The following is a 19,909-nucleotide window of genomic DNA, read 5'->3' as shown; positions in this document are numbered from 1 at the left end:
GGAAAAAAGACCATCTCTTCAACAAATGGTGTTGGGAAAATGGACAGCAACATGCAGAAGAATGAAACCAAAACACTTTCTTATACCACATACTAAAATAAATTCAAAATGGATGAAAGACCTAAATGTGATACAGGAAACCATCAAAATCCTAGAGAACACAGGCAGCAACCTCTTTGACCTCAGCTGTAGCAACTTCTTACTCAACATCACCACAGGAAAGGGAAATGCAAAAAAAAAGTGAACTATTGAGAGTTCAAGATAAAAAGCTTCTGCACAGTAAAGGAAACAATCCACAAAAGTAAAAGGCAGCCTACAGAATGGGAGAAGATATTTGCAAACAACGTTCCTGATAAAAGGTTAATATCCAAAATCTATAAAGAACCAATTAGGGCACCTGGGTGGCTCAGTGGGTTAAAGCCTCTGCCTTTGGCTCAGGTCATAATCCCAGAGTCCTGGGATCGAGCCCCGCATCAGGCTCTCTGCTCCACAGGGAGCCTGCTTCCTCCTCTCTCTCTGCCTGCCTTTCTGCCTACTTGTGATCTCTGTCAAATAAATAAATAAAATCTTAAAAAAAATAACCTATAAATTCAACACCCCAAAAAAACCCAGATAACCCAATTAAGAAATGGACAGAAGATATGAATAGACACTTTTCCAAAAAAAGACATCCTGATGGCTAATGGACACATGAAAACATGCTCAATATCACTCATCATCAGGGAAATACAAATCAAAACCATTATGAGATACCACCTCACAACTGTCAGGATGGGTAAATTAAACAACACAAGAAACAACAGGTGTTAGTGAGGATGTGGAGAAAGGGGAACCCTTTTGCACTCTTGGTCAGAATGTAAACTGGTGAAGCCACTCTGGTTAATACCGTGGAGGTTCCTCAAAATGTTAAAAATAGAACTACCCTGCAATCCAGCAGTTACACTACCAGGTACCCAAAGAATATAGAAACTTGAAGGGACATATGCATCCCAATGCTTATAGCAGCATTATCAACAATAGTCAAACTATGGAGAGACCCCCAGTGTCCATTGACTGATGAGTGGATTAAGAAGATGTGGTATAAAATCAATGCACAGAAATCAGTTGCTTTCTTATACACTAGCAATAAAAATATAGAAAGGGAAATTAAAGAATTGATTCCATTTACTGTAGCACCAAGAGCCATAAGATACCTTGAAAGAAACCTAACCAAAGAGGTAAAGGATCTGTACTTGAGGAACTATAGAACACTCATGAAAGAAACTGAAGTTGACACAAAAAGATGGAAAACATTCCATTCTCATGGATCAGAAGAAGAAACGGTTAAAATGTCTATACTTCCCAGAGCAATGTATACTTTCAATGCCATCCCAATCAAAATTCCACCAGCATTCTTCAAAGTGCTGGAACAAACGATCCTAAAATTTGTATGGAACCAGAAAAGACCCTGAATTGCTAAGGAATTGTTGAAAAAGAAAAAACTGGGGGCATCACGTTCCCTGATTTCAAGCTATATTACAAAGTTGTGATCACCAAGACAGCTGGTACTGGAACAAAAACAGACACATAGACCAATGGAACAGAGTAGAGTCCAGATATGGACCCTCAACTCTGTGGGCAAGTAACCTTTGACAAAGCAGGAAAAAAGACACTCTCTTCAATAAATGGTGCTGAGAATACTGGACAGCTATGTATAGAAAAATGAAACTTGACCATTCTCTCACACCATACACAAAGATAGACTCGAAATGGATGAGAGACCTCAATGTGAGGCAGGAATCTATCAAAATCCTAGAGGAGAACAAGATATGTATCCAAAGGCAAAGGAAACAAAAGTAAAAATGAGCTTTGGGTACTTCATCAAGATCAAAAGCTTTGGGGCACCTGGGTGGCTCAGTGGGTTAAGCCACTGTCTTCGGCTCAGGTCATGATCTCAGGGTCCTGGGATCGAGCCCCACATCGGACTCTCTGCTCAGCAGGGAGCCTGCTTCTTCCTCTCTCTGCCTGCCTCTCTGCCTGCTTGTGATCCCTCTCTGTCAAATAAATAAATAAAATCTTAAAAAAAAAAAAAAGATCAAAAGCTTCTGCACAGCAGAGGAAACAGTCCACAAAACAAAGAGGCAACCCATGGAATGGAAGAATATATTTGCAAATGATAGACAAAGGGCTATATCCAAGATCTGTAAAGAACTCCTCAAACTTAACACCCAAAAAACTGATAAGGATGTCAAAACATGGGTAGAAGACATGAACAGACACTTCTCCAAAGAAGACATACAAATGGCTAACAGACCCATGAAGAAATGTTCATCATCATTAGCCATCATAGAGATTCAAATCAAAACCACATTGAGATACCACCTTAAATCAGTGAGAATGACTAAAATTAGTAAGACAGTAAACAACAACTGTTAGAGAGGATGTGGAGAAAGGGGAACCCTCTTACACTGTTGGTGGGAATGCAAGTTGGTGCAGCCACTTTGAAAAACAGTGTGGAGATTCCTTAAGAAATTAAAAATAGCACTACTACAATTAGTAGTACAAGTAATACAATTCATAGTATAAGTAATAGTACTACTACAATTGCACTACTGGGTATTTACCCCCAAAGATACAGATATAGCAAAAAGAAGGGCTATATGTACTCCAATGTTCATAGTTAAGTTAAAAAACAATGTATACAATACCTTGTCTTTGAGGCTAAAAAAAAAAAAAAAAAAAAGTGGGAGGAAATGAGAAGCCATATATTTGCATGAAGAATTATCAGGAAATACACTGAAAACTACAAATACTGATTAGACATAAGAGCTGGATAGAGGAAAGAAGCCCAAACAATTTTTTATGAAGTACTTTTTTGTATGTTTTTATATTAATATATATTAATATTTTAATTTAAAATAGAATTCAAATAAGGATATTTTTTAAAAGAAGGAAAGAAGAGAAGAAACTGGTAACCCAAGTGCGAGATCATTAGAAGATATAGAAGGAGAGAAAAAGTCCTGATTCAAACAACCAAAAAGGAACTACAAATGCAGATACTAAAGAATGTAGACTATAAATTCCTAGTTTTCTTCAGCCTGCTACTACCCTCAAGAAGCATGGGGAAAGTAGAATGGAAATTAGAAATAAAAGTCACAAGAGGGAAAATATTAGTTTATGCAGAAAAGATACCTTTGCAGTGTGATGGAAAGAGTATAGGCTTTAGAATAAGATTGAAGAAGAATTCCAGTTCTTGCTATTTACTAACCATATGTCTTTGGGTAAATTATTTAATTACTTTCAGCCTTGGTGATTAATTTCTAAATTCCTATGTCACTTAATTGAAATACATTTTAGAAAGATATGTTATCAAAGAATGAAAATTGATTTAAGTAAAATGCCAGTACTATACTTAAATATTGACTGTTAACTTATGGGGGAAAGCCCTTATTTGTAACACCACACTTATTCTTTTTTTTTTTAAGATTTTATTTATTTATTTATTTATTTGACAGAGAGAGATCACAAGTAGGCAGAGAGGCAGGTAGAGAGAGAAGGAGAAGCAGGCTTCCTGCTGAGCAGAGAGCCTGATGCAGGGCTCGATCCCAGGACCCTGAGACCATGTCCTGAGCCAAAGGCAGAGGCTTAACCCACTGAGCCACCCAGATGCCCTAGAACCACACTCATTCTGAAGAGTTAAGTTATGCCCATGAAGTTGGTGGTATTTTGGAGGGATTAGATTGTAAGGGAAGAGGGGGTGGCATATATTGGTTGTATGTTTCTGTGTTTATATGTGGGTGTCTCTTAGAGCAAAAGGATTGTTAAAAAGCATTAAGAAAATTTAGAGGTAACCCTTTTTTATTTGAATTTCCTAACTGTAGTGAGGAAGTCTCTTTTACTGATCCCACATTCATCATATGTCTTCTACTCTCAACCTGTTTGCCCTTTTTGATTTTTTTTATTTTTTTTAACCACTGGAATATCCCCTCTCCAATTCTGTCAAGAGTTTAAAAATCTGTTAAGGTTACACAAAATCCACCAACTTGACACCTCCTTACAGTAATTCAACCAATCCTGTATTCTTTTATTTCTGAAATCTTACAGCATAAATTTCCCATATGGTTTTTTAAAAATTGTTTAGATGATGAGAGTCTTTCCCTTGCAAAAACTGTAAAAAGCTTAAAAGTAAGCATAATTTCATACATGTTTTTATGTCTGACTTGAACACATACTAATTGTTGTTTCAAAAATTTTGACCTAGATTACTCAGAGAACCCTAAAGATTGTCACCACAACAGCTCAAACATCCTAACCTTTTCCACTGCTACACCTTTTCCCCTTCCCCTAAGGGCCCCTGTTAATACTGGTTTCTGGCTAAGCAGAGATATACTTGATATCTTCAGGACTCACTGACATTCCAGGACGTGGCTGTGAACTTCACCAGAGAAGAGTGGAACCAGCTGTACCCTGCTCAGAAGATCCTTTACCGAGATGTGATGCTGGAGAACTACAGGAATCTGGTAGCACTCGGTAAGGATGTTGTCCCTATAAAACTAGAAACCATTCTAAATGGGTTTATTCCCTTAAGTAGTGAAAATTTCCAAATCTTTTGTGAATATAGTTCAGGCCAGCACAGAATGCTAATCAGTGCCGGAGACAGGGCCTTTCTTTCTTGCTGTTTCTCCTCAGGTAAAAAGTCTTGATTTTGTTGAGTATGAGATTGGGTAGCTTTATTTTATTGCCTTGGAAGTTTCCCCTTTCTAAATCCAGAGGCTCCAAAGACCAAAAAGGTTGGAAATGAATTCTAAGAGAAATTTTTGTTCCTAGTACAAACTTCTATGACATACATTTTTTTCCGTGAATAGGGCATCAACTTTATAAGCCAGAGGTGATCTCTCAGTTGGAGAAAGAGGAGCAGCGGGGGATGGAAAGAGACAGTGCAGTGGACGCTCACACAGGTGAGGAGCAAGCTTTTGGGTATTTGCTGCTCAGTGAAAAGAAGCAGTCACTTCTGAAATATTCAACTGACTGTGCTCGAAGTCTTTGCCTCTGGGGTTTACAGAATACTGAGACCTTTTTAAAAATTCAGTTTATGTTTGACTTTGTTCCAAACTGGAAATGGCCCTCTAATTTTTTCCAATTACACAGATAATATATACTTATCATTAAAAAATTCACACAACAAAAAGTTAGTGTGAAGGTATTAACTCTAACATTCATGACTACTTTGATGTTGCAGATCTCCACATAGAATTTTCTGTTTCTTCATTCCTTTTCCTTTTGTTATCAAACTCTTTAAACTTGTCTAAAACCCATAGCCTCAAATTTAATTCTCTTGATTACCTTTGTGACATGACTCCTATCCTATCTGTACCATTAAAGTGGTTTTCTTGGAGATTATTACCAACTTCCTTCAGTCGAATCCAGTGGCTTTAAAAAAAAAAGTTATTGTCTCCTCTAATCTTGTTGCATTGGTTTGTGTTGCCTTTACTTTTTTTTTTTAAATATGTACTAAGATTTTTTTTTTTTTACTTTACTTTTTTAGAAATTTTCTTTCACTCTGGCTTGCGATGTACACGATTCTTGCCTTTTGTAGTCTGTGTCCAGTATCTCTATATGCTCCTACACTGCTTTCTCTCCCTTTTTATTCTTCTAAATGTATGTGTTCCTACAGGCTTAGTGTTCTGCTCTGTAGTATATTCCTTTTAAGTAACCCTTCTATGGCATTTTCCCATTGCTGTATTTTTAGCCTCAATATTTCACCCATATAATCTTCCCAGATTTTAGATTATATTTTTGTTTATGAATGTCATACTATCATCTTAATTAAATATTTCAAAACCTGGATCCGTTGATGTTATACTCTCTCTTTAAAGCATCCATGAGGGCGCCTGGGTGGCTCAGTGGGTTAAGCTGCTGCCTTCGGCTCAGGTCATGATCTCAGGGTCCTGGGATCGAGTCCCGCATCGGGCTCTCTGCTCAGCAGGAAGCCTGCTTCCCTCTCTCTCTCTCTGCCTGCCTCTCCATCTACTTGTGATTTCTCTCTGTCAAATAAATAAATAAAAATCTTTAAAAATAAAAAAAATAAAAATAAAATAAAAAATAAATAAATAAAGCATCCATGAAATAAGAGAGGTATTAACTAAAAAATAAAAACAAAAACAAAACCTTAGCTCCCTCTTGTTGGCATACCACCTAAAATGTTCTGCCTGGTTGTATCAGTAAGTAGTTCACTTCTAAATGTATGCCAGATACTGAGTTAGGTATTTTACACTGTAGTTTTTTATCCTGAACTCAGCTACCCCTTCTCTATGTAGTTTCCACCCTGATTCTTTGCTCTGGCACAGTGTTTTCCCATTTGGACTTGGTTTTCTGCCATTCAGACTTCAGCTTCTTTCTCAGGGTGGCTTTGACTTGGCTGTCCTTATTGATTTTAGTGCTCCAGGTCATCTTGGGTGAGAAACCTGCTCCTCTTTCAGCCTCACTTTACCTGAATTTTGGTCTGACCAGTGCTGGCATTCTATGGGTAGAAGCTAATAAAACATTTTCTCAAGAACCTCCGAACACTTTCTCCAACAGTAGTAGGTGACGTTATTTCTATGAATCTCCACACCCTGAAACCTGGGAAGTAGGAAGCTAAAGGAAGAAGATGAAAAACGCCCTAGGCGCCCAGGTGACACAGTTGGTTAAGCATCTGCTTTCAGCTCAGGTCATGATCGTGGAGTCCCAGGATGGAATCTGCATTGAACTCCCCACTCAGTGGGAAGTCTGCTTCTCCCTCTCACCTTTTCCCCTCTCGTGCTCTTTCTCTCTCTTGCCCTCATTCTCTCCCACAAATAAATAAATAAAATCTTTAAAAAAAAAAAAAAAGAAAAGAAAATGAAAATGAAAAACTCCTTTTCCAGGTGAGTTGCCAGCATAGGCACTTACAGCAGAAGGCAAATCTATTGTTTCCCTCAGGTGTTTTTTCCTTCAGGTATTTTTTTCCCACAGGCAAGTCCATTTGTAGGATTCATGCTATTTCCCATACATCCCTATCCACAGACCCCCAGCTAGAGAAAATAATCGCTAACTTAAGAAAGTTTCCAGAACTTATTTTGTAGATTCCTAAGGCTCTTGGTTCACAGGTCAGGTTGAACAAATGATTTCCTCATTCCACCTTGTCAGGAACAAGCAGGCTGTCAGTCTCCTTCAAGGAGACAGCTTGCATTTTGGCATTATCCTGTAAGACACAGGGACACAGGCACTGGTTCCTCTTATAAGGATGTGGTAAGACATTTCTGTTGATGGCCTCATGTAATTCTGGCTTGCCCTCTGGGGTACTGCTTGCCTTACTGGCATCTATTGATCTGTTTACCTAGAAACCTCTTCCTCACTGAGGTAAGACCTAGTAAGTGTTTGATTTAGCAACAAAGAGGTTAGCAATTATGTTAATTAATAAGAGAAATAACATGGGGTGCCTGGGTGGCTTAGTCGTTCAGCATCTGCCTTTGGCTCAGGTCATGATCCCAGGGTCCTAGGATCAAACCCCACATCAAGCCCTGCATTAGTCTCCTTGCTCAGTGAGAAGCGTGCTTTTCCCCTCTCCCAATCCCCCTACTTGTGTTCCCTCTCTTGCTGTGTCTCTCTTTGTCAAATAAATAAAATCTTTAAAAAAAAAAAAAAATAAGAGAGGGGAGCCTGGGTGGCTCAGTGGGTTAAGCTGCTGCCTTCGGCTCAGGTCATGATCTCAGGGTCCTGGGATCGAGTCCCGCATCGGGCTCTCTGCTCAGCAGGGATCCTGCTTCCTCCTCTCTGCCTGCCTCTCTGCCTGCTTGTGATCTCTGTCTGTCCAATAAGTAAATAAAATCTTTAAAAAAGAGAGAGAGAAATAACAGGGGAGTGATTAGAAGAACAATCAGTTAATACATTTTTTAATGAACAGGAGGTTAAAAAGGTGGACCTTGTAAGTATGCAGTATTCTTACAAGAAGCTCAAATGAGAAAGGGAGACAATAGAGCATAATGGGAGAATAGAAGGTGGTGTCAAAAGAGGATTGTCAAAGCAAGAATGATTTTAGGGGCACCTGGGTGGCTCAGTGGGTTAAGCCGCTGCCTTCCGCTCAGGTCGTGATCTCAGGGTCCTGGGATCAAATCCCGCATCGGGTTCTCTGCTCAGCGGGGAGCCTGCTTCCTCCTCTCTCTCTCTGCCTGCCTCTCTGCCTACTTGTGATCTCTCTCTGTCGGATAAATAAATAAAATCTTTAAAAAAAAAAAAGAAGGAATAAGTAGAAAATAAATACAAAATACAGAGCAAGGTTCTAGAAGAGATGGGAGTGAGACTGGGAAGGAGATTAGGGTGATTTTGTATGTAATAAGTTTGTTGGTGGGAGATTTGGGGGAATTCGCACATGGTTATTTCTACTTTCTTGGTGCAGTTGAAGGCAGGGTCCCCTGTTGAATGTAAAGGAATGGTGGGGCATAAGGACAGAACTTGAGGAGCACTTGCTCTTGCCTGTTAAGTTCAATGGAAGCTGACCAAAGATGAATCAAGAGATTACCAAGCAGCTTTGAGGATCCAGATGAGATTTTGCCCCATGCATTTGTGGTTTCCAGTGTCCATGCATATGCCATTTCTCCTATTCTATTCTGCACCAGAAAGGCTTTGTAGAGTTAGAGTTCAGGCCAAGGGCCTGCTAGATGAGTGGAACTAAAGGAAGAAAATGAGAGTTTGTTAATTCAGGTGATTTGACATAGATTCCAGGAAGTGACAAGAAGTAAAGTAAGGCCTGGAGAGGACTGGAAACTAGGAAACAGTGGATGGGTTAAAGCAGTGGTGTTCTAGATGAGATCAGAAAGCAAGTAGCGTGTGAATAAGGGCATTGTATACTTCCCCGGCAAGAAAGTGTGACAGCGAGTTTGAGACTCTTTATATGGATCTGAGTTCAGAGTATAACTGTATTAACCAAGTAACTAACTGTTGAAGTGGAGTGACAATAGAAGCACAAACAACTACCCAGTTAGAAAATAAGATGGAAGAGAAGAACCATTTAGTAGTAACCAAAAAAATAAAACACCTAGAAATAAACTTTTTTTTTGCTTTTGATAGAAAATCTTTGATTGCTAGTCAAGACATTTATGGTGTCGGTTGGCTTCTAGTCATCACTATGCACAAAATAAATATAAGTAACAGGACGCACGCATGTTTAGAGTCCTTAAGAACAATATATCAAAACCCACCTGAAGTGTCCCATGTGACAACTGACTTATATACAAGGATGTTCATATTGGGGGAAACAACAAGGCTATAAACTACCTAAATGTTGACCAATAAAGGTTAAACAAATTATGGTATGCACATACATTAGATTACTGTGTCACCATTATAAAGAAGGTGGATGGGACACCTAGGTGGCTCAGTTCGTTAAGCAACTACCTTCAGCTCAGGTCATGATCCCAGGGTCCTGGGATTGAGCCTCAGCTTCCTCCTCAATGGGGGAGCCTATTTCTCCTCATCCACTGCCACTGCTTATTTCTCTCTCTCTCTCTCTCTCTCTCTCTCTCTCTCTTTCTCTTTCTCAGCAAAATAAATCCAGGCATTTTCCAGGAAAGTGGGAACTCTGTACATGAAGCAGAGTCTATTGTTTCTGAGTCACCAGATCTCTGGGAAAGAAGGCAGACCCGGTGCTACAAAGGCCCACGTGGAAACAAGCTGGGCAGAGTATTTCCCTGCCTTTGTCCAATCTGCTTACAGCCAAAAATAATCACCTTGTGACTCACACACATTCCAATGTTTGCTTGAAATAAAGGCCTGCCATCAGGATAAAGGGTTCAAATGGAAGAGAAATTCAGAACAATTAGGGAGAAAAATTAAATGCACTAGAAATAAACTTTTAACAAGAAATGGTGCAATACCTGCATGAGGAAAACTTTAAAACACTCTGAAAGACACAAAAATAAACTTGAATAAATGGACATACCAAGATGTCAGTGTCCCTAATATGCATGTACTATAATCCCATAAACAGTATCTTCAAGATTTTAGAAGGATCTAGATAAGCTCATTCTAAATTTCATATTGGTTATATGTTGGTTAATTGGACATATAAAAAAATGAAATAGAAAAGAAAAAACCTGGGGCACCTGGGTGGCTCAGTGGGTTGAGCCGCTGCCTTCAGCTCAGGTCGTGATCTCAGGGTCTTGGGATCGAGTCCCGCATCGGGCTCTCTGCTCGGTGGGGAGCCCGCTTCCCTCTCTCTCTCTCTGCCTGCCTCTCCATCTACTTGTGATTTCTCTCTGTCAAATAAATAAATAAAATCTTTAAAAAAAAAAAAGAAAAGAAAAGAAAAAACCTGAAACAAAAATAATCTGGAAAACTCAGAGAAAAACAAGAGGAATTGTCTCAATTAGATAATATTCAGTAAAATTTTGTTAGAACAGGGCAGACCAACTGAACAGAATAGGACATCCAGAAATAGACTTAGATGTATGCAGGAGTTTAGTAGACGATAAAGGCGTTATTTCAAATTAGGAGGGGAAAGGTGGACATGTTAAGAAAATGGTATTGAGCCAACTGGTATTTAAAAGGTAGACCTTTTTTTTTAAATTTGAGAATAACTGACACACAATATCACATTAGTTTCAGGTACACAACATAGTAATTCATATTTGTACTATGCTCACCACACATATAATTATAAAAAGTAGATTTTTTAATGAATAGTGAATAGCCATCTGGAAAGAGATAAAATTAGATCCATAACTTACCCCTTAAACCAAGATATCTCAAAGGAAACAGAGGCTTTAAATGTAAAACATGAAACCATAAGAGACCTGGAAGAAAACACAGGAGAAATCTTTTAAAACCTTGAAATAGAGAAATCATTTCTGAGTATGTTTCAAAATCTAGAAGCCATAAAAGAAAAAGATTTATACATTCGACAGACACAAATCCCTGCACTCTGCGTGGTGTAGAACAATAAGCAGGTAAAAAGGCAAGTGGCAATAAAGGGAAATATTTGCAACTTCTATCGAAAGGGCTAAGTTCCCATTAATAAAATGCTCCTCAAACTCAGGAAGAGGCCAACAGCCTAATAGAGTACACACATCTCTGAACAGTTACTAGATAAAGAATACAAATACATTTAATGTAAGAAAAAATGATCAGCCTCGCTCATAAGAAACACAAACTGAAAATACAGATTACCTTTTCTCATCTCTCAGTTTAGCAAAAGTCCAAAAAGTTGCCCACACTGTTGAAATCTCTGTAGGGAAGAAAGCACTCTCATACATTGCTAGTATAAGATGAATCACCCAGTCAGCATAAGGAGGTCTTAGATTATCACAGGGGGTTCCCTTTCCAGATAACCCTGTTTGGTATTATAGACTGTTTGGATGAATAAACATTGTCTACAGTCACGTGTTTCTGTAAACAATTTTATGGGAACTGAGCCACATTCACTCTGTCACTATATTGTTTGTGGCTGCTTTCACTCTATGACAGCAGAGTTGATTAAACAATAAAGCCCATACGACCCACAAAACTTTAAATATTTACTATGACCCTTTACAGAAAAAGCTTACCGACCTCTGCTAAAACAGTAGTTTTTAATTATTTATAACCACCACCCTCATTAAGAAATTCATTTTTATTGCAACCCATAAGATCTGTATAATCTCTACAATTGAGACAGCCTTACCAAAAAACATTTATCCTTCTATGTCTGATGAACTGATAGTTTCTAAACTTTTTGAGCCTGTTTTCTCTCAGTTTTAATGTATTCTATCCACTAAATTAATACTATAACCTACTATAAATCATGGCACTTTTTTTTAGTTAACAAAAGAGAACTATAAATACTATAGTACTTTACACATAGAAAGGATAAACTTGGGGTGCCTGGGTGGCTCGGTTGATTAAGCATCTGCCTTTGGCTCAGGGTCATGATCCTGGAGTCCTGGGATCACACGCGCATCAGGCTCCCTGCTCTTGGGGAGCCTGCTTCTCCCTCTCCTGCCTGCTCGTGCTGTCTTGCTCACAAATACATACATACATACACACACACACACACACACATACGTACATACATACAATCTTTTTAAAAAAGATAAATTTTTAAAATGTTTTCCTCCCTCCCTTTCTCCCTAATTCTTTCATTTTCTCCCTTCTCTCCTTCTTTCCCTTCCTCTTTCCTTTCTTGTTTCCTTTCTTCTGACTTCTAAACAACTTATTTCAAAAGGCATTGGATGAGGCTAAGCAGGGTAAGATGTCTACTAGGTGAGGTATGCAGTAGTGCAGAAGGCCTTCCAAGATGTTGTGGCTGCCCAGTGGCATCACAATATGCTAATTCTAAGATCCTATCTAGAAGCTATCCCTGCCTAGATGCAAAGGATGTCAGAGGTCTAGGTACCCTAGAAATCTAATTTTATTAAAGGCTCATCACCCTAAGAGTTGATTCAGGGGTATGGAGTCAGTGGGGACAAATAGTTACCATATTGAGACTACAGTAGTTCTATGCAAATCCCCTGTTTTTCTTGATGTAGAGCTCCTGGGCTCCTGCAAGAATAATGAAAGCCTGGAACTCCCTTAATAAGCTAAAGAACCTTAGTCTGTAGCTGTGACCAAGATATTGCACTTACTTAATTTAGAACTTGGGCACAAACAGAATGCATGTCATTCCCACAGTGTAGGCACAGGAAGCTCTTCTGCTTCTGTGTCTGAAAACACTTTCCTCCCAACTAGCACCTTTTCCATAATCTCAGACAACAGAGGCGTAGGCAATATAAGATGTGATAGGAAATCAATTCAGGAGAAGTATAAAGTAAGACTTGGGAGCTTCAGTGAATGGTTGGGTTTCTAGCCAGGTAAAGCCAAACGAGGAGGAAAGTAGACAGTGGATAATGAGTGAAAGGCACCAAAACATCATCTCATATACACAGCTTGATGAAAGTATTCATCCTCGTCAATGCCCACCCTCCTTTCAAGGTAAGTTGCAGTCATGTCTACTAACATGGGGGTTTGGGCTAAGTAAGGAGCTAGAGCAAATGGATTAGAGTTTGTTCTTCACAAATGCTCTTCACAGATAGCACAAGATAATCACTGTCTCAACCTGGAGTCTAGACTCTGTACCCTGGCATCCCAATGGGACATAGATAGATAGCCCTGTGATTGAATATCTGATGGGCCTTGAGGGTATCCAGAGTAGGGAAACAGTGCCTATATGGTCCATGCATTGTCACTCCTCCTGGTATCAATAGATGACAAGTCTGCCAACCAGCAGCAGTTTTCCCTTTTCACTCAGAGGAAAGACATGGAAAGAAGGCCGTCAACAAAGGTGGCCATGAGTATGTTGACCAAGCTGCCATGTTTCCAGGAATAAGCAAGTTTTAGAAGCTAGGCCGTAGGGAATGAAGGCCCTGAACTGTACTCCTAGGCAGAAGGAGTTGTTTCCAAACTCCAGCCAACAATTCTAAACATTTTGGAGCCAAAGTCCCTAGGCAGACAAAGTGTTTTGGCTAAAAATAAAGTGGTTCAGTTGATAATTTCGTTGAAAATGTCCATTGGTTTAAAACAAATATTTTAAATCACTTTTTTCCACATATAATTTTAGACCAGAGTAAGTTCTGTTTTTGTATCTTTTTGTAATATCTGTAAGCATATTGATCTGTTTTTAACAATTTTCTTTTTTTTTCTACAATTCCTATTTCATGTTCAGCCAACTAACTATTCTTGCCATGCTGTTTGTAATAACAGTAAGTCCAGTGCCCATGTGAATTGATTAAACATAATTTTATTTATCCATAAAAGTGAATAGTTTACAACCTTTAAAAATTATGGAAATGTATTTATTGACATGGAAATGTGTTCATGATATGCAGTAATGAGAAAAAAAAAAATTCACAGGCCTGGGTGGCTCAGTTAAGCTCCAGACTCTTGATTTTGGCTCATGTCATGATTTCAGGATTGTGAGACCAAGCCCCACATCAGGCTCCACACTGCTTAAGATTCTCTCTCTGCCTTTCCTCACTTTCTCTCTCTCTTTAAAAAAAAAAAGCAAAGTACGAAAGAGTATTATGGTGTAATTCCATTTTATTTTTCCAGGATAGTTTTTGGCATAATTATTAATGGTGCTCCCTTTTACTGTTAAGTGCCCTCATTAGGATGATAATCATATGTCCCAGCTACAGGGGAAAACACGCTTTCAGCTTTTATATGCATTCCCTATGGTTGAAAGACCAAGACTAGCACATGACTTACATTTGAGAAAACTAAAACTGTCCAAGGTCCAAGAACAGCCTACTGATAAAATGGCTTTTATAGGTGAGCCAGGAGAAACTGTTGAGTTAGGATCTGTCTGCAGTTTGCAAGATTGTCAAGCCAAGGTATCATCGGTGTTTACGAGTCATCCAACATCTTTGATTTTGTCCAATAGGATTCATTGCTGTAGGGATGGTCCCAAGGTACTATCCAAGTAAAGATTTATCTGTCCAGATCATGGAAATGAGAGGAAAAAGAGAGGTCCAGCTAAAACCTCCCAAGAGTCATGAGTTCCTATTTAATCTTCTGCCAAGGTGAGAATGTGAAGCTACTCAGTCATACAGTCATACAAAAACTGGCCTTTTAATCTCTTCCTCCACACAGCTTCTACCCTCAAAGTCTTGTTAGACGGGAACTAAACAGGGGCACCTGGGTGACTTGGTTAAGTGTCCAACTGTTGATTCTGGATCAGGTCATGATCTCAGGGTCATAAAATTGAGCCCAACAACAGGTTCTGTGCTGGTGTGGAGCTAAGATTCTCTCTCGCCCTCTGCGCACCCCCCCCCAAAAAAAAGAAGGGAACTAAACAACAGTGAGTGAAGAAAGAGGTAGCCAGGGAAATAACTAAAGTGGGAACAAGAAATGAGAGCACAGCACCAGGGGAAAAAACGAGTAGGAAGAGTAGGATGCAGAAAGAGGCAGGTGGTAGGGAAAAAGGAAGACTATGACTCTTAACGGCCAAGGCGAAGGAAAGGGAATTAATTTTGAAGTTTTGATTATTAACAGGTGACTGAACACTTTAATTACTGATTAGAGACTGTGTTTGTAACTTAATATAACAGAAGGAGTATTTGTTATCTAAAAATTAGGGGAACCATGGAACCTGCCCAAATCTTCATCCAGAAGCATAGTAAGAATGCCCCCATTAAATTAAGTTTAAAGAAGTAGTAGGAGACTGAAATGAAATTTTTTTTATCACAATTCATGCTTGTTTAGAACATGATTTACATTTATATTTGTATGAACATGGAAAAAAATCTGGCAAGACAGGCTCCAAACTATTAAAAATAATGACCTCTAAGGGGCTAAAATTCTTCCTTACTGCAGTTCCATATTATTTGAATGTGTTATTATAAGCAAGTATTCATTGTGTCATTTTAAGCAAAAGATAAAAATATGAAGAAATACTTTTTTTAAATAAACAGGTCACTGACACTACCATAGAATAATCCACAGATGAAATTTATAAGGTGGAGTACTTGGACCTGTCTTCAACAAGTATAGTCTTTCCTCTAATATCTCCCACCTCTAAGCACAGAACTTTCTCTGACATTTCTTGTTTTCCTTTCCATTACCTTTCAGCTATAGATACTCCTGGATGATCTCTTCTTATGATTACCATCCATGTTTTAAATTTCCCCCTGCTTACTGCTTTCCATCATCCTTTTATAGTCTTCCTTGTTACATGGCCATATTTTAAAACTTATGCCACATACACCTTGTCCACATTACTATATACTTCCCTTGGTAATTCATTGTGCAACAGTTTCTTTTTCAAAACAGAGGAGATCACAAAGTATTTGTATGTTCTGCATTTCTTTTAGATGGGGAGAGTAGACGTGAAATCAAAAAATCGACTCCAAACCAGAACATTTCTGATGAAAAACAAAATCATGACATGATAATGGAGAGACTAACAGGAGATAGTTTCTGGTACTCCATCTTGGGAGGACTCTGGGATTTTGATTACCAGTTAGAGTTTAACCAAGAAAACCAGCAGAGATACTTAGCACAAATATCTTTAACCCACAAAAAGATCACACAGGAGAGAAGCTGTGATTGTAATAGATTTCGAGAAAACTATAACATGAATGCAAACCTTATTACGCATCAGAGAATTCCTTCCATTAAAATACCGCTTAATTCTGACACACAAGGAAACAGCATCAAACATAATCCAGACTTGATTTACTATCAGGGAAACTATGTAAGAAAGAATCCTTATCAATATAATGAGTGTGGAAAAATCTTCAATCAAGGTATTCTTCTTACTAACCATATTCATACTGAAGAGAAACCCAGTGAATGTGAGAAGGTTTTCAGCCACAACTCCTCTCTTACTCAACCTCAGATAGTCCTTACAGGAGAGAAGCCCTATAAGTGTGATGAATGTGGGAAAAGATTCAGCCAGAGGATACATCTTGTTCAACATCAGAGAATTCACACAGGAGAAAAACCTTTTATATGCAATGAATGTGGAAAAGCCTTCCGTCAGCATTCATCCTTTACTCAACATCTGAGAATTCATACTGGAGAGAAGCCCTATAAATGTAATCAATGTGGTAAAGCCTTTAGCCGTATCACATCCCTTACTGAACATCATAGATTTCATACTGGAGAGAAACCTTATGAATGTAGTTTTTGTGGGAAAGCCTTCAGCCAGAGGACACATCTTAATCAGCATGAGAGAACTCATACAGGAGAGAAACCCTATAAATGTAATGAATGTGAGAAAGCCTTTAGCCAGAGTGCACACCTTAATCAACATAGGAAAATCCATACTCGGGAGAAATTATGTGAATATAATAAATGTGGGAAAACCTTAAGTCCCAGTCCTTCACTTACCCAGCAGCACATAACTCATGGTGGGGGAATCATATGAATATATAAATCTGGGAAAACTTTTGGTCAGATCTTTTCATCCCTTTCAATATCAAATTATTTACAGAGGAGAGAAAACTTTTAATGCATAGAAACTAAATAAATTTAGGTTTTAAATTAGTAGTGTATTCCAAGGAGCACTTATAAATAGTGAAAATAACTTATAAGTCACATTCCAAATCTGATATAAAGTTTTTTTCAATGACCAGAAATCTTGTAGGCAATAATCTGTAATTATTCACCTTTAACTTTTATGATATAAAGTTTTTAAATTATGTAAACATTGATTAAGGCAATGATGTAGTGTAACCAGTCACATAAATTTGAAATAAACATAAAGGCAATATTTCTCAAACTTTCGTCATTTGTGTGTTTCCTTTACAGTTTTTATCATATTGTGTTTACTTAATATTTTCCTTTAAAGGGACTAAGAATTTTTAACCTTGTCCTAGGAAATAGTATTTATGGAAATTATGAGTTTTATATGTCAATTATATCTGTTCTAAAATAAATAAACAGATATTTATCAATATATATATAACTTCCAAATTAGAAGTTTCTATTTGATGTACCACCTAAATCTGTACCTTTATTTGAGAAACAATATGACAGGATATGGTGGTGTTTATTTGTTTATTTGTTTGTTTTTTAGCAACTTTTGCATTTTCATCAAACAAGTCCTAGGATCACTTTAAGAAGAGTCTTGGGGGAGACCGAGGATCATAGTGATGGACTTTAAAAAGTGATTCAGAGAAGTCTACTTTTCTATCCTGTTGTTCTAGTTTAAATTTCCTTATAGCAGATTGTTTTCGCTAAAATGGGTATTTCTGCTATATTTGTGGGTTTGGAGAGAGAAGTTTCTTCTTGTTGTTTTGTGTTGCCTTTTTTTTTTTTCCTCTGTAAGGACCAGGGGCTGAGAGTGCCTGCACCTCCCTGCACATCTGTGAAAGACAAGAAGTATGAGACTATCCCAGATGTTGAGCTGTGGTGCCATCATGAGGATAAGAACCAGGGAAGAGCCTAACTGGCTTATATAAACAACTAAGGAAGTATTACTAATTGGCTTAATAATTCATTTTATTTATTGAAATATGTGTATATAACACCTTTCTCCAAAAAGAATTTAAGGTGGTTAAATTTTATTTTTATGAATACTGCCCTGTTTAACAGGTTATCACCTTTTGATGTTACAAAGCATTATAAATGTAAACTGTCATAAGCAGCAAACAGCTGCACCTTTGGGGGTGCTTCAGTTGCTTGGTTTTCTGTTTTTCTGTCTCCTAAGGCATGGCTTGAAGAAGCCATGAAGTTAAGGTAGGATTGCATTTCCCCTTGCTTCCTCACCTTTTTTCTTCTAACATAGCTCTCAGCTCAAAGGCTTCTCTTTTTCCCTCTGAAAGACTAGATTTTATAAAGTTCTCGGGGCAAAGCTGAAATGCTTAAAGATTTTAAAAACCAAAACGCTAAAAACCAAGAAAGTAATGAACTCATTTTGTCACTAACTTTTCAAAGTACATTTATGCCCCATGCATCAGTGGGTGTGGAATAGCTAATAAAATCCTGAGTTACTATAGTCAAGAAGGATTTTTAATAGTATTTTGTGTTCAAATGTCTGTGTAGTAGGGGTCCACTTTCAGGTCAGATCTGTTCTGGAAACAGGCACCAAAATGAGCTACATTTAACATTCATTTTCCATAAAGAGGGCACCCACATTTCAGAAAGAAAGTGAGCTAAGGTGAAATTTCAGACAGTGGAGGTATGTATTAAAAGAAGTAATGGTTAATTAAAATTGGTAAAGGCTTTGAACAAAGTTTAATTTTGCAACCAGAAAAAAAAAGACCTATCTGCAAAGAGTGTTAAGGGTTCCAATACAAGGCAGTGTATCAACACAGGTGAAAACAATGGGATTTTCAGGAGAGTTTCCGCAGAACTTAGATAATCCTAGAAAAGAAGTGTCTGGACTTATCCAGACCACAGTTCCCCAAAGATTTTCACCAATTCATCATAATAAATAAGAATTAAAAATTAGAAGCTTATTAAATTTCTTTGGGTCATAAATGATGATGCTTATCTTAGTTGTACAGTAAACTATATCATTCTGGGATCAAATTCTTTTCATGTCCTTTGTTCTTTTCAAAATGTTGCAAGTTAAAGAGTGAACTCTTAGTATATTGATTATATATTGTTCTTGGAGTAGAGAAGCCAGAGGAATAGTAGTCATTCAAAAACCTGTTAGTTATGACTTATTTCTGTCTAGGAGGGCAAGACATTACCCTTTCAAATATCTTAGTTCATTTGGTCCATCCAACTATGTCCATTCGTCCTTTATGAAAAGAAATTAAAGTTTATACATAATAATAAAGGATTATGTATAATAATCCTATAATATAATATGTATAATAATAATAAAGGATTTCTCATTAGAAATGTCACTAGAACATGGATCACTTACTGGTACAGTGAATAAAAATAGTGCCTGGAGCAGCATTTTATAACACATGAAAAATATTTGTTGAATATATTAAAGTTAATAAAGCAAAAGGTTGCTGCTCACATTAAAATCTGTGTAACTTTCTCAGAACTTCAGAATGTTAAAGGATCATCAGGTTGATAGATTCTCTTATGTCCAAAGGCCTTGTGGGCTTGGAGAAATATATTTGTTACTATTTATATTTTGATTAGTGTTTATTAGTTTTAGAAACACATTCTTTAAGCAGCCAGCATTCCTCTAATTATTCACAGCTGTGAAACTAACATATAAAAACTTAGGAATTTCTAAAATTAGATATACCCACTCTTTTAAGCACTGATTTCAATTTAAACACATCAAAGTGCTTCATTAAAATCACAAGCCTAAATAAATAAATAAAATAAAATAAAAATAAAAATAAAAAATCACAAGCCTAAAATTTAAGATCGTATCAAATGTTTTAAATACCTTAAGAAACACGGGAAAAGGGGCATCTGGATGGCTCAATCAGGCATCTACCTTTGGCTCAGATCAGGATCCCAGGGTCCTGGGATCAAGCCTCAA

The 19,909-nt window shown here is 37.7% G+C and overlaps 1 protein-coding gene across 1 annotated transcript in view; it reads left to right on the top strand.

Annotated features, from left to right (window-relative positions):
* Positions 1-17,230, top strand: part of ZNF713 (zinc finger protein 713) — a 39,294-nt gene extending 22,064 nt beyond the window's left edge. The window contains exons 4-6 of the mRNA XM_059154464.1: positions 4,383-4,509; positions 4,845-4,937; positions 15,819-17,230. Of these exons, the coding sequence (XP_059010447.1) occupies positions 4,383-4,509; positions 4,845-4,937; positions 15,819-16,876 (1,278 nt within the window). The 3' untranslated portion in view covers positions 16,877-17,230. The remainder of the gene's footprint in view (positions 1-4,382; positions 4,510-4,844; positions 4,938-15,818) is intronic.
* The last annotated feature ends 2,679 nt before the right edge of the window (positions 17,231-19,909 follow it).

This window comes from Mustela lutreola, chromosome 17 (genome assembly GCF_030435805.1).
Source record: "Mustela lutreola isolate mMusLut2 chromosome 17, mMusLut2.pri, whole genome shotgun sequence".
Taxonomy (NCBI): Eukaryota; Metazoa; Chordata; class Mammalia; order Carnivora; family Mustelidae; genus Mustela; species Mustela lutreola.
The sequence above is the reverse complement of the archived record's forward strand: the minus strand, read 5'-3'. Positions and strand labels throughout refer to the sequence as shown.